The sequence below is a fragment of the Capricornis sumatraensis genome, chromosome 2 (assembly GCF_032405125.1).
Source record: "Capricornis sumatraensis isolate serow.1 chromosome 2, serow.2, whole genome shotgun sequence".
Taxonomy (NCBI): Eukaryota; Metazoa; Chordata; class Mammalia; order Artiodactyla; family Bovidae; genus Capricornis; species Capricornis sumatraensis.
Window position 1 is genome coordinate 183,426,317 of NC_091070.1, and position 15,853 is coordinate 183,442,169.

At 42.9% G+C, this 15,853-nt stretch overlaps 1 protein-coding gene across 1 annotated transcript in view; it reads left to right on the forward strand.

Annotated features, from left to right (window-relative positions):
* The window catches only part of DOCK7 (dedicator of cytokinesis 7), a 215,462-nt gene that overhangs the window by 22,042 nt on the left and 177,567 nt on the right, over nucleotides 1–15,853 (forward strand). The window contains exons 2-3 of the mRNA XM_068961268.1: nucleotides 5,666–6,415; nucleotides 6,636–6,779. Of these exons, the coding sequence (XP_068817369.1) occupies nucleotides 5,666–6,415; nucleotides 6,636–6,779 (894 nt within the window). The remainder of the gene's footprint in view (nucleotides 1–5,665; nucleotides 6,416–6,635; nucleotides 6,780–15,853) is intronic.

Genomic DNA, 15,853 nt, shown 5'->3' on the forward strand with positions numbered 1-15,853 from the left:
TTGCAACCCTGCATGCATATGTGCTGTTGCTTCAGTCAGGTCCAACTGTTTGCAACCCCATGGGCTGTAGTCTGCCAGGCTCCTCTGTCCATGGGTTTATCCCGGCAAGAACACTGAAATGGGTTGCCTTTTCCTTCTCCAGGTGATCTTCCCCACCCAGGGATCGAGCCCATGTCTCCTGCAGGTCCTTCATTGGCAGGTGTATTCTTTACCATTGAGCTACCTGGGAAGCAAATTGCAACCCTAGGATATTACTTAACATGTTCCCCAAGCCCCTATATTTTTATAGGCTCATAATTAGATTCAGAGGCTTGATCAGATTTGGGTTTAAAGTTCTGATAGAAATATTTCATAGGTGGTACTGCATACATTGTAAACATCTTATCTTTATATCATATGAGGAGGAATATAGTCACTGATTAAGTTTTTTTGATATTAAGATTAATCAGTGGGTTCTGTTCTTACTGGCCTGACCCAACCATTTAAAATTCCCCAACAGTCTCTTATTTAATGTTTTATCAGCTATAATGTTTGGGTCAGTACTGTCCAATAGAAATTTCTGTGATGATGGAAATGTTCTATCTATAAACTGTCCTATGCCTCAAATTACATGTGGTTATTGAATACTTGAAAAATGCCTAATAATACTACTGAAAAGTGATTTTTAAACTTTAACTAATTAACATGTAAATGGTCACATATGGCAAGTGGTTAATGGATAGTGCAGGTCTCGATTCACTGTTTTACCAGAATCTGTACTATCTCTGCAGCTGTTAGCTCCAATTCTTCTAAAAGAAGAACTTTCCCTCAACAAGTACGACTACCTTTAAATACAGCTCATTCAGAAAAGACATAACATGGGGTTGTTTTAAAAAGGGGCCCTGAGCCTACATTTCAGGCCATGTTGATTGGGATAGTCTAGCCTTTTGGCCATTTCCAGCTAAAGAACCATGAAGAGCAAATATATTCTATTCTGGGAGGATTGTTACTGTAGTCTCTGTGTCATTGTCAGGGCTCTGTAATATAAACTACTGGCACTTCATACTTCTTCCCCACAGCTCATCTCTGATTTTAGTGGCAGCCCTGGTGGACAGTTACTGCTCACAGATGGCTTCCCATCTGAAGCACCTACTGTATCTCTCAACTGTTTGCAGCACAGAGTGTGGGAGTGTTAATGTCCCTAGGGTTAGCCTTCAACCAATGGTAGCTAAATACTCAACCTCAGAGGGCCAGTTCTGAAGTGCATACTAAACAATTCTCCTGACAATGGATTGAGCTTTGATGCTCACAGAGCTACTAATGCCCTCTTTACTGACTTTCCTCTGGTCCACTTTCTCTACTCCTTCTTTCCAGCTTCTTAGGAGCTCTTCTCTAATAAACTGCCTGCTTCCAAGTTGTGTTTCAAGCTCTGCTTTAGGAAAATGTAAATTAGGGATCTCATAATTATGATCTCGAAATACTGTAGTCCATGGCATCCATTCACTCAGAAATATTTACTGAGTGTTTGTAATGGATCAGGTAGTGTTCTAGATACTGACAATATGATAGTGAACAGGAGATTAAGTCTGATGGAATATGCGGATAAACAGGCAACAACTGAGTAATGTATCAAGCATTATAACAGGGTAGACATGATGCTACTACCCATGAAGTGTGGTCAGGTTAGGATCCCTGAATCACATTTGCTAGGTATTAAGAGAGTGAAGGACAGAGGGGCTTGCCAGGGGGCACAGTGGTAAAGAATTTGCCTGCCAATGAAGGAGTCTCAGGAGGTGCAGTTTCGACCCCTGGGTCGGGAAAATCCCCTGGAGGAAGAAATGGTAACCCACTCCAGTATTCTTACCTGGGAAATCCACTGGACTGAGGGGATACAGTCCATGGGGTCGCACAGAGTCAGACACGATTTGCAGCTGAGCACACACGCACAAGTGACTGAAGACAAGCCAAAGCATCTCCACCTTGGACTTTGTGTCCAATTCCCAGGCTTCAGTTTGGGACTGAGGCAAGCCCAAGTGGCATGGCACAGTTCTCCCTTCCCCCCAGGCCACAGCCCTTTAGCCTTTCTAGAGCCTTCAGTAGACGGAACACCATGTCACTCTTACTGCATAAATCCAGTGGTGTTTAATTAAAGCATAAGGCTGAAAAAGAGGAACCAGTCCCCACCCTCCCCCAAATCCCCAAAGAGAACACATTCTACCTGCAAAACAAAACTTCATTTCTTTGTGGGTGCTCAGTCGGTCAGTCATGTCTGACTCTTTGCAAACCCATGGACTGTAGTCTGCCAGGCTCCTCTGTCCATAGGATTTTTCAGGCAAGAATACTGGTGTGGGTTGCCATTTCCTCCTCCAGGGGATCTTCCCAAACTAGGGATCAAACCTGCGTCTCCTTCATCTCTGGCATTGGCAGATGGATTCTTTACCACTCTGCCACTTGGGAAGCCCCCTTTATTCCTCATGACACAAAAACTGCCTGTTTGTACTGTGGCCTTACAACCTTGATCTTGCCACAACTGCTGTCCTCCTTAGTACTTTTTAAAAGGGGAAACTTGAGCTTGATAAAAGTTAGAATGTGAAACCAATATGACCTTCCTTTCTTCTCTTTTTTTCCTTCTCTATCCCTAAGCCTTCTGCTTGAAAGACTTTAGAAAGCTGTTTATCTAGTGAGAAAACTGTAGCGAGGCTTTCTTACCTAAAATTAATGACTTAGGGGCTATGCTGACACATTGGTCCTGGTCCCCGATAAGTACTTCCTTCGCTAGGATCTTTCCACCAGGGAGGCACTTGGGTTTTGAACCCTAGTCAATGGCTAGGCCATTGGTGTTCCCAGAGTTCCAATGAGCCTTTCCACAAAGTTTTAACTGGGTTAAACATGAAGTAAACTCCACCCAGTTTCACCAGCTCATATGAAATGAACATCTTGGGACCTCCCTGATGGTCCTGTGGCTAAGACTCTGTGCGCCCAATGCAGGGGCCCAGATGCCATCCCTGGTCAGGGAACTAGATCCTACAGGACGCCAACTAAGAGTTTGCATGCCACAACTAAAGACCTGGTACAGCCAAATAAATAACTATTAAAAAAAAAAAGAAATGAATATCTTGTCTTTACTAGATGCTGAGAACTGATACTGTCTAGAACTTATATGTACTATCCTGAATTTTTCCTGTTGTAGTACTAATTTTTCCGATTTGCTAATGACAGAAAACAAAACTCAAATTAGCTTAAGCAAAAACTAAAAAAACAAAACCAACACTTCTCCCCCTCCTGCACATTATTAGTTCATGTAACTGCAAAGTCCAAGGCTCAAGTAATGCATAAGGATTCTCCTTCCATCTTTTGCTTTCTTCTCTGCTGTGACTGAGTTCACTCTTAGGAAGGCCTTCTTTGAGTGGAGGCCAGTGGTATAACACATGCAATTTTTAGTTCTGATTGGGCCCAACCATCTTGGCTTGACTCATTTGGTTATCCCAAAACCAGACACAGAAACCAGGGGAATGGGCTGGTTGGCTTGGCCAGGCCTAGACCAAGGCTTATCTTTGAAACTGGGGTGGGGAATCAGCTGTATAGAAGTATGGCGATTGATACCGGTGTGTGTGTGCGCGCACACATGCACACGTGTGCATGCTGGGGGTAGTGTGGGGAGCTTGGATGCTTATCAACGAAAAATATTCCCGTCTCAGTTCTTCTGTTGAGCTCCAGACATTTCCCACAGGAGATTGGACTCCTGTGGGACATGAATTCTGGCCACACTGGGCTTGTCTATGATACGAGCTCTTCTCCAGAGGTAGGGACCACCATTCTCACTTGAAGTATTCCCCAGACTCTGTCTAGCCTGCTTACAGCTTGTCCTCTTCCTGCTCTAAATGTTCCCAGCAAGCTGCACAGTGCATGTAATGTCCTTTCAGACACTTTGGCAACTAGCGAGTCATGTACACAAAGAACCATTCAAAGCAGAATGTGGTTAGTTCTCTGAGAGAGTAGTGAAAAGATGTTTGGAGAGCAGAGATAAAGGCATATAACATCTGGCTGGCAGCATGAGAGCAGACAAACGATTCAGTGACTATCAAGCACCCAGGACAAGCTTAAGGGTAGGATGAATAATGATAACAAGAGTGATAATATTAACAGCAGCTAATATAGTACTTAACCATATGCCAGGCCCTGTCCTAAGAATTGTATGTGAATTAACGAATCCTCACGATACTCTTTCAAGTAGGTATTACCCAATTTTAGAGTTGAGCTCAAGTAACTTGCCCAAGGTCACATAGTAAGGAGGTGGCAGCATATGATTAGGTTCCTATCATGGAGTGGAGGGTCTTAAAGGCTAAAATACAGTGTTAGTCTTGACTAATGTTTCTTTGAGAGGCTGTTTCATGTTTGCCAACAAACTCAAACTTCCTGAGAGCAGCAGTTTGGACTATACTTGGACTACACTTGGGGAGAGGCTACATATGTACATTTTTGAGTAGAGTCTCTTTACAGGAATGAGCATTGTTATACAAATGAGTGAAGTCTTCCACAGCGGTTAGAACCAGAAGATAAGACGGGAAGTTATGGATCTGACTAACTGAGGCTTTTATCTCTGACTCAGTGTGTGACTCTACAGATGACCTAACTCCATGTTGATAATTTGCCAGCTGTAAAAGAGAGGGAGGGCTTCCCAGGTTGTACAATGGTGAAGAAATCTGTCTGCCAATGCAAGAGACGCAAGAGACATGGGGATGATCCCGCGGTCAGGAAGATCCCCTGGAGTAGGAACTGGCATCCCACTCTGGTATTCTGGAAAATACCATGGATTGAGGAATCTGTCAGGCTACAATCTGTGGGATTGTAAAGAGACACAACTGAGCACACATGCGTGTGCATGCACACAAATATACATATTAAAGTCTTGCAACAGTTAAGAGGAAGCTACTAAAATTAAGGTATTTTTTCTTAGTTTCACTGTAACATTAGTAAGCAGCAAATATGCATTAGGAGCCAAATATACTAGACACTATGGGATTACAACAGAATAATGAAACAAGATTTCTACCAGTCCCTATTTTATAGACTTGACAGGCAAGATCAGTTTGATTGGTAAACATTCAGATTACTTAGCAGAATGTCAAACTGGCAAAGTACATTAGAACTCATCTGGTTCAACACATACAAATGGAAAATGAGATTCAAAAGGGGAAAGAAATAGATTCAGAAGAGTCTTATTACCGCAGAAACACTTGTCCTCAAAGAAAAGGCTTGGGCTCTGGGTTTGAGTTTGGGTTGAAGAGGTTACCATCTGTGTGACCTTCAGCCACTCGCTTAGTTTCTTTGAACCAAATTCCTTTTCTCTAAAATGGGGATAATAACAACCTATTTCCAAGAGCTGTTGTGAAGATTAAGTAAAATCGTGTGTGTAAAACTCTAACCCGGGGCCTGGCTTAGGACCACAAGCAACTATTATTATCGTGACCTCTGCAGGAGAAAGCTCTTTTCTGGCTCTTTTTCTATAAGAAAACCCATTCTTTCTCTAGTGAGACCCCATTCACAAGGTCGCAGCAGAACAGAAAGTGCTTTCAACTGCTGGGAGATGGGCGCTGCAAGAACACGGACCCAGCCATCCCGGGAGGCAGAGCACAGCCCCCTCCGCCAAGCCTAACTTCCATTTCCTTCCCTTCCTTTTTGGGAGAGCTAGGCTCCCCCCACGCGCTCGGTTATCTTATTTTCCTGAGCCTCGCCAGGTCGCTGGCCTCTCTCTGCGTCCTTCTGATCATGTGGGCCCCGCGGCAGCCATGCAGTCACGGCCGGCGGCTGGATCCCTCCACGCCCCATTCTTCCTCTTGGCTCCCGCGGGCCGGAGCTGCGTTCTGAAGACCCGGTTCCCGCCGGGATTGACGCGCTGGGGGAGGAGCGGTTTCTTGCTGCGCGCCTCTCAGGAGCATTACGGCTGGGCTCGTTCCCGGCTCCGGCCGCCAGCCCCAGCCTCCCGGGTCCGGAGCGGGGACTGGAGGAGGCGGCGAGGGAGGGAGCGCGAGCGAGGAGGCACGCGCCCGCCTGCCCGTCCGCGCCCAGACCGCTGCCGCCGCCTTAGCAGCCATGGCCGAGCGTCGCGCCTTCGCCCAGAAGATCAGCAGGTAAATCTGGGGCATGTGGCGCGCCGCGGCAGTCGGAGGAAGAGCCGGAGAGGTCCTCCCGGGCCCGGCCTAGGAGGCGGGTGGGTGTGGCGACGGGGGCGCCGGGATCCCGCGGCCTGGTCGGCTGCTGGGCGGAGGGGCCAAGGGGACTCGCCGGGGCTGCCGAGGCCTCGCGCGGCGCTCCTGCCTCGGCCCTCAGCCCTCGCCTACCCCGGGGGCGCAGAGAGCCCCACGCGCACGCCTCCGCCGGCTCCTCGGCCGCCCGGGCCTGGAGTTTGGCGATGGCTTATTGAAAGGCAGGCGGGGTAAGCTCGGCGGCTGGCCGCTCCGCGCTTCCCGAATTCTTTGTGTCCCCACCCCCGGGCTGGCCGGGGCCCTTTCCCTCTCTCCGCCCACCCTCGGCTCTCCCCAGGAGGGTGCGGGGGGTCCGCCCTCGTCTCCACCCCAACAAAAGGTTCGGTGCGCGGCGGACTCCCGGCGGAGGAGGGAGGCCGCCCCTCCTTAACGCCCCTTCACCCTTCCCAGAAATCTGACACGAATCCTCTTTGCACCCGGGGGTCTTGTTCAGAGTGGGCGCGTGCACCCAGAATGGAAAACGTACGGCCAGAATAAAAAGTTGAGAACCTGTGCTTTGCACCTTCGGTGTGCAGCTGCAGGATCTGCCGAATTGTACGCTGGAGCTTGATCCTGCTAGCGTGTGAATGTAAATTCCCCTGTGTTTCTCGTAGCTCCGGAGAAAGATGGATGATAGGCAGTGTTCTTTATACGCCGGCCCTTTGACTCGTGTTTTAGGAGTCTAGACGTAAAAAGTAAACGATCAAGGCTGAGTTTTCTTTTACCTACTTGTGGTGAGAATGTTGCCGCTTTTCTCCCCTCTAAAACTAAAAATTGAATTACGGTGGAGGATGCTAATATTTGTAGACTTTGTGAAATATACGAATGTATACGACACTAGACATTCTGTTAATTATGAAGTCGCAAGAAAAGAAACATTCGAATATATTACTTTTTTGACAATTCTATTTCCTTGACTCTGGGTCTTTTTAGTTTACTGTTATTTCTTAAAGATTTTTTTTTGCCTGCCAAACAGGTCTTTTCTTAACTATCTGAACTTCCATAGTGTTACTTTATTTTGGTTACGTTTTTCATTTAAAACTAACATCTCTTTAAGCTTTGTGCTTATTTTTTTTTTCTTTCGAACTTTAGAACATATTTCATTTCCTCAGGAGGCAAAATAGCAAATGCTTAAGAGCCTAGAGGCTCAGTCTATGACATGGGCTGAAATCCTGATTGTTATTTTCTAAGTTAACACCTTGGCCAAATTGATTAAGTTCTCTTAAGCTTTAGTTTTAAGCTGGTCTGGATAATGGGTGAAAACAAATCAAAAAAGTGTACCCAGCTCATAGATTTGTTGTAAACATTATGGCATAATTTGTGTAAAGGTTTCAGTATGGTGTATGGCTCCTGCTAGCTATCACTGAACCCTTAAAATAAGTAGTATAATCTAGGGAGCTGTGATAGACTTAATAGGAATTTATTACTTAATAGGAAATTATTACTTTTGTTCTTTTTTTGTAAGATAATTTGATCTTGTTTCTGAAGGTAGTGCCATTTAAAAATAGATATATTACTTGACATGCATGATAAGTATTAATTTCTCTTAAATAGAGTCAAAAGCTTATCTCTGAGAACACTGTGCTGATCAAGAAAGTGCGCATTAGGGAGTTAGGTATGAAATGTATACAATGTCTGTTCTCCAGTCATGGGATTTGTCCTCAGATAGACATGACAAAACACAAGAAAAAGAGATAACCAGTTTTGCAAAATAACAAAAAATTCAAATTGACATTACCTTGTAAAGTTATAAAAGTACATGAGGCAATAGAAATGAAGATACATGAATTGATTGGAGAGATATTCGGACGTAGGTGTGCAGTGATTGATGATTGTTTGGATGTGGAAGGTGAGGAAGACTGAAGAGTCTGGGAGGACATCCAAGTTTCTGGTTTGAGCATCTGGGTTAGAGGCAATTGTTGAGGTAAGGGAGTGCAGGAGGGGGAAGGGGCCTGAGAGTGGGAAGTGTGGTGTGCTGGAGATGTTAATTCAGTGTTGTACTTGTTAGTTTTGAAGTGCTATGGAGCACTCAAAGAGAAATGTCTATGAGGTTGTCGGTACAGGTTTAAGGTGCAGAAGAGAGATTGAGTTGGAGGTCTAGATTTCAGAGCAATCAGCAAGTAGACTGTAGTTAAAGAAGAGGAGTAGGTGAGATAGTTCAGGAGGAATGCTCGGACTTAATTTGGAGGAAAGACCAAGGACAGAACAGCTTATCTGTTCATTGTGAATGAAAGGTACTTTCCTCCTAGGAAAACACGGCTGAATAAATTCCTGTTCTGCTTCTTAATTTCCTACCATGGGAAGTATAGTACAGTTTGAAAACAAACTGCCTGATTTGACATCCTAGCACTGCCTCTCATAGAGTAAATTTGGGCAAGTTATTCCCCCGCAGTTTTACCTCATTTTCCCTATCTGTAGAATGGAGTTGATGGTGTATGGACTCACCTTATAGGATGGTTGTAAGAGTTGAACAAGTTCGTACCCGTGAAGTGCTTATAAGTGCTTTTTTGATAATGACTGCCCAGTAAGTATCACTTTTTAAAAATTATGGGATTTATGGAATGGCCTAGGACCATTTCTTGGAAGTAATAATGCTTTTTATGATGTACCTGCATGAACTTTGTTGCTCTGTGAAAAGCCTGTTGCTATCTGAAAACTTACTTTTCTTTTTCAAAGGTTTCTGGTTTTTTAAAAACCTTTACTTTAAAAAGAATTATATTGGTCTCTTTCCTGGCTCAGTTATTTCCTAGCCCTTTGCTTTTAGTGCTTTTGTGTTTTGAGGCTGTGATTGGTGATTTCTTGAAGCTCTCTATTCTGTATCACTGATTGCACTGCTAACCTCAGCTCATCATAGAAAAGCAGACTTCATGTCAAGTACTGCCTCTTGTCTGTTCTCCCTGCTTTTGGAGAACAAGACAAACACTTTGTTAACCTTTGTAATCACTCCCTCATATATAATGGGCTTCCCAGGTGGCTCAGTTGGGAAAAATCCACCTGCCAGTGCATGAGATGTGCATTCAACCCCTGGTCCAGGAAGATTTCATGGAGAAAGAAATGGCGACTCCACTCCAGTACTCGTGCCTGGAGAACCCCTTGGACAGAGGAGCCCGGCGGGCTATAGTTGATAGGGTCGCAAAGAGTCGGGCATGACTTAGTGACTGAACAACAGCAACGTATAATGGGTGCAATTTATGGAATGCTGTTTGTAGATAAATGATCTAGGATTTTGTTTGGATTGTTTTGTCCTGTCACTTGATATTCAGCTGTAATGATGAACATTTGTGTATACTTTAAAACACTTTTTACCACATTCTCATCTTCATAACCCAGAAGGCAGAAGAACACAGAACAGAATGTAGGCTCTAGGTCACATCCTCAGGTTGAAATTCTGCTTTTACGAATAATAGCTGTGTAATTCTGGGCAGTTGATCTAACCTTTGTCTTGGTTTGCTTATCAGTAAAGTGGAGCTAGAAACCTCTATAGGGTTAATTTGAGGATTAATTGAGATAATACATGTGTTTCCTGTGCCTGAAACATAGCATTCAAAAAATATTAGCTGCTGCTACTATTCCTATATTATTTACCATTCCTATAATCTAGATTTAGAACTGAGGCCTACTAAGAGAATGAGATTATTTGTCTTATTTGAGGCTAAAATCCTAGTTCTATGATTTCAGATGTTCAATTCAGTTCAGTCACTCAGTCGTGTCTGACTCCTTGCGACCCCATGAATTGCAGCACGCCAGGCCTCCCTGTCTATCACCAACTCCCGGAGTTCACTCAGATTCACATCCATTGAGTCAGTGATGCCATCCAGCCATCTCATCCTCTGTCGTCCCCTTCTCCTCCTGCCCCCAATCCCTCCCAGCATCAGAGTCTTTTCCAATGAGTCAACTCTTTGCATGAGGTGGCCAAAGTACTGGAGTTTTAGCTTTAGCATCAGTCCTTCCAAAGAAGTCCCAGGGCTGATCTCCTTTAGAATGGAGTGGTTGGATCTCCTTGCAGTCCAGGGGACTCTCAAGAGTCTTCTCCAACACCACTGTTCAAAAGCATCAATTCTTCAGTGCTCAGCTTTCTTCACAGTCCAGCTCTCACATCCATACATGACTACTGGAAAAACCATAGCCTTGACTAGATGGACCTTAGTCGGCAAAGTAATGTTTCTGCTTTTGAATATGCTGTCTAGGTTGGTCATAACTTTTCTTCCAAGGAGTAAGCGTCTTTTAATTTCATGGCTGCAGTCACCATCTGCAGTGATTTTGGAGCCCAAAAAATAAAGTCTGCCACTGTTTCCACTGTTTCTCCATCTACTTGCCATGAAGTGATGGGACCGGATGCCATGATCTTTGTTTTCTGAATGCTGAGCTTTAAGCCAACTTTTTCACTCTCCTCTTTCACTTTCATCAAGAGGCTTTTTAGTTCCTCTTCACTTTCTGCCATAAGGGTGGTGTCATCTGCATATCTGAGCTTATTGATATTTCTCCTGGCAATCTTCATTCCAGCTTGTGTTTCTTCCAGTTCAGCGTTTCTCATGATGTACTCTGCATGTAAGTTAAATAAGGAGGGTGACAATATACAGCCTTGACATACTCCTTTTCCTGTTTGGAACCAATGTGTTGTTCTGTGTCTAGTTCTTACTGTTGCTTCCTGACCTGCATACAGATTTCTCAAGAGACAGGTCAGGTGGTCTGGGATTCCCATCTCTCTCAGAATTTTCCACAGTTTATTGTGATCCACACAGTCAAAGGCTTTGGCATAGTCCATAAAGCAGAAATAGATGCTTTTCTGGAACTCTCTTGCTTTTTCCATGATCCAGCGGATGTTGACAATTTGATCTCTGGTTCCTCTGCCTTTTCTAAAACCAGCTTGAACATCAGGGAGTTCACGGTTCACATATTGCTGAAGCCTGGCTTGGAGAATTTTGAACATTACTTTACTAGCATGTGAGATGAGTGCAATTGTGTGGTCGGTAGTTTGAGCATTCTTTGGCAGTGCCTTTCTTTGGGATTGGAATGAAAACGGACCTTTTCCAGTCCTGTGGTTAAACCCTTACAATTTGTGTTTTCTTTCTGCAAGATATTTTCTGTGGTAGTTCTAGATTTTCTAACAGTGCTGCTATTAGTATCCCCAGAGTTACCCTTGTTTTCTTAATCTTTGTTAATTTGGTATCATTTTGCTGCCCAAGAAACAGAATTTAATGAAAGACTTCATCAGATCTTTATTTCTGAGGAAAATCTTACATGAGTAGGATTTTCTGGATTAGGCTTAAAACCTCAGTTTTATTTTAGTCTTGAATCTGTTCATAACCCTGGCTGGATAGCCCCAATCTTTTAATCTACTTCGTTCAATTCATTTTGTCACTCCTGATCAAAGTAGATCATTTCCACATAGTATCAACTATTTCAGCGCTGCCTGTTTCATCACTTTAGACACATATACCGCCTCCCTGACCGTCTGTTGTGCTCATGTCCCTAACTGTTAATACTGAATATGTAACCTGTTTCTTGCTCCTGAGCTGCAGAGTAGTGTTAGAAGGAGACTAGAGTAGTCCAGAGTTGATCCTTTATTAATTAATGTCTTCTCATTTGAAATGAGGTTTATTCCAAATAATTTCTCTTATTTACTATCTTTGTTTACCTACTCCATCTTTTACTGAAAAATTTGGGACCATATCACATGGTGCTGTGCTGTGCTAAGTCGCTTCAGTTGTGTGACCCCATGGACTGTAGCCCTCTAGGCTCCTCTGTCCATGGAATTCTCCAGGCAAGAATACTGGAATGGGTTGCCATGCCCTTCTCAGGGGAACTTCCTGACCTAGGAATTGAACCTGCGTCTTTTATATCTGCTACGTTGGCAGGCAGATTATTTACCGTTAGCATATGGGAAGCCGCCATACCATGTGAGTCCTTCATTTTAACCTTGACATATGACTGTCCCAGTATGTCATTCAACTGTCCTTCTCTTGAACCCGAAAGGTGTCTTGTCCCTAAAACTTACCTATTTTATTGTATTTTGAACCCTGTATCTTGGCACCTACTCCCAACTTTGATCTCACAATTTTCCCTTTCCTTTGTAGCATCTTCAGTCTGTTCTTTTTCATGGATGTTTCCCTTAAGCTGTAAGACTTATCATGCCTTTCTCATCATAAAACAAGAACTGTCGTCGCGTCTTCTGGCATTTCTAGCTGCCAACCCATCATTCCTTTTTCTTTTATAGTCACCTTTCTCACATGTATGTGGTATAGTCACGACTACTTCCTGCTTGTTCTCCTTCCCATCAATCTTGTAGCAATATGGCAGTGCTTACCATGCTGCCTTATGTGTACTTGAATTGTAGACCTCTTGAGAATTAGGAATGGTTGACTTCTTTCTTTTGTTCATCACTGATTTCAAGTGCTGCGGTTTTTTAGTTATTTATTTTTAAATTTCTAATGCTTGCTCTCCTTTTTCCGTTCCCCTTCTTTTCTACTGCTTTCAGAACTCTTTGAGGACTGGTCTAGGTCTTTTTGGGCTTCCCAGGTGGCACAGTGGTAAAGAATCTGCCTGGCAGTGCAGGAGACGGCAGTTTGATCCCAGGGTTGGGAAAATCTCCTGGAGTAGGAATTGGCAACCTATTCCAGTATTTTTGCCTGGAAAATCCCATGGCTAGAGGAGCCTGGTGGCTCCATGGTGTCTGTACTCCTGTACAGTCCATGGGGTTGCAAAAGTGTTGAGCACAACTTAGCAACTACACATCAATAATCCCTCCTTATCCTCAACTCACCCACACTGATGGATCTTCAAAAGTATAAGTGAGGAACTCCTTTCTTACTTCACCATCTAATCTTTTTTTTTTTTTTTTTAACCATCTAATCTTTATAATTCCATGGACAGAGGAACCTGGCAAGCCACAGTCCAGGGGGTTGCAAAGAGTCAGACACAACTGAGCACACACACACTAGGTCTTTTTATCTCCAGTGCTTAGCACATAATCTTGTGTAAACTGGACATCTAAAGAGTGTATGAGTGAATACCACCTGGCACCTGAATCATCTTTCATAACTTCACTTACAGATAACCACAATAAGTTTGTAGCTTATCTAGTCCCTCCCTCCTCTAATTCAAATGTGTTTCAAATGAATTCTCCTTAAAACACAGCTTTTATCATGGCATGCTGCTGCTGCTGCTAAGTCACTTCAGTCGTGTCCGACTCTGCGCGACCCCATAGACGGCCTCCTACCAGGCTCCTCTGTCCCTGGGTTTCTCCAGGCAAGAACACTGGAGTGGGTTACCATTTCCTTCTCCAATGCATGAAAATGAAAAGTGAAAGTGAAGTTGCTCAGTCGTATCCGACTCCTAGTGACCCCATGGACTGCAGCCTACCAGGCTCCTCCGTCTATGGGATTTTCCAGGCAAGAGTAATGGAATGGGGTGCCATTGCCTTTTCCTTATCATGGCATACTTATGTTCAAAAATGTATACGTAGTGACTTCTTATGGGGTTAAATCCAAACCCCTGCTTGTATTTTAAAAGTCATCTATAATCTGGTCTTTCTCTTGTTGCTTATTCTTGAGCTTACATTTTGGACTAGTCAATCTGGTTTTTTCACTTTACCCCCACAATGCTCTGCTCATTTCCATCTCTATAACAGTTCTGTTGTTTTTGATATATGCTGCCTTTTCTCCTTTAAATCGTACCCTTTGGTTCAGAGTACTCCAAGCTGCTGTCCTGACATTTGGGATAACCATTTCCTTGCTTTTCTTTATTTTTACCCCCTACGAATACATCCATAGGAGAAGGCAATGGCATCCATAAGTAATTCTATTTAGAAAAATTTTTAATTCATTTAAATAGAATCATACTGTATGTTTGTACGCTGTTCTATCTTCTTTTGCTCAAAATTGTATCTGTGAGATTCAGCCATGATGTTACAAGCAGTTGAAGTTCATTCATTTTCATTGCTTAATATTTTTCATTGTATAAACATAACCACAGTTTTCCATTCTACAGTAGATGGACATTTGGGTTGTTTCCTTTTTTTTTTTTAAATTATTTTACAAATACACCAAAATCATGCAACGCTGCCAGCAGTGGATGCAATTCTGGGCCACAAGTCTGCACATTCCTTTGCAGCTGGTTCTGTGATGGCAGAACCTTTCATCTCGCCTTTGTTGTTTACTGTGACCCCTGCATTATCTTCAAAATAAAGAAACACACCGTCTTTTATCCGGTATGAGTTTCCTTGTCGAATTACCACAGCTGGATGTTCCTTCTTTCTGAGCTCTGGTTTGCCTTTCTTTTTTTTTTTTTAATTTATTTTTATTTTTTTTTTGGTTTGCCTTTCTTGACTGTGGCCATCACCATGTCACCCGCACCAGCAGCAGGAAGTCTATTCAATCATCCCTTGATCCCCTTCACAGAGATGATATACAGATTTTGGCTCCAGCACAGTTGATCACGGCTCCAACCGGGAGACCCAAGAGATCGGAATTTTGCACCAGAGGACCCACCACGTCCTCGCGTCAACATCCTGAGGCTGGAAAGGGACAAAAAGGACTGTTTCCAATTTTTGACTATTAGAAACAATGTTGCTATGAGCATTCCTACACATATATTCTGGTACATATGTTCCTGAGTTTTTCTGGGGTATACTCAGGTGTGGAGTTGCTGGGTCTTGGTTGCTTGTTGTAGCAATTTTATTTATTGTCAAATTTGTTAGGCAATGCCAAACTTTTCTGAGATAGATGTACAAATTTACACTCCCACATGTTGCTTTACATAGTTACCATCACTTGGTTTTGCTAACTTTCTCATTTTTGCCAGTCTGATGGATGCATGCTGCTATCTTATTGTAAAAGTTTTAACGCATATTTATTTGATTGCTAATGAGATTGAGCCCTGTTTTTGTATGTTTATTGACCATTTGCATTTACTCTTTTGTAAATTACCTAATTAAATAGTTTGCCATTTTCTTTCTTTGTTTCTTCCCTTTGGGTTCTTTTTCTTATTGATTTTTTTGAGTACCTTACATATATTCAGTAGATTAGTTATTTATTGATTTTACATTTTGCAAATATCTTCATACACTATGGTTTGTTTTTAATGCTTTTACTGGAACCTTTTGAAAACTAAGCTTTAATGCAGTATAACAGGGTTTTTTTTTTAATGTATAGTACTTTTGGGGTCTTATTTAAGAAATATTTTATTACCCTGAGGTCATTCATATATCATATATTTATCATAAACTTTGTAATTACCTCCTTTGTATTTAGGTTTATATTCCACCTGGACTTGATATGTGTATGGAGTGAAATTTTATTTTTTTCAGAATGGATTCTCCTTTCGCTATTGATCTGTCCTGCCGTCTCTATAAATATGTGTGTGTCCTTATTTGTGGGTCTTTTTTATGGGCTCTATTTTGTTCCATTGATTTGGTTATACATCTTTTCATTAATTATAAACAGTTTTCATTATAATAAGCTTTGGAATTTGGTAGGATAACTCTTTCCACCTTAAAAAAAGTGTCCTAGCTGCTCTTCAGTTCAGTTCAGTTCAGTCGCTCAGTCGTGTCCGACTCTTTGCAACCCCATGAATCGCAGCACGCCAGGCCTCCCTGTCTATCACCAACTCCCGGACTTCACTCAGACTCA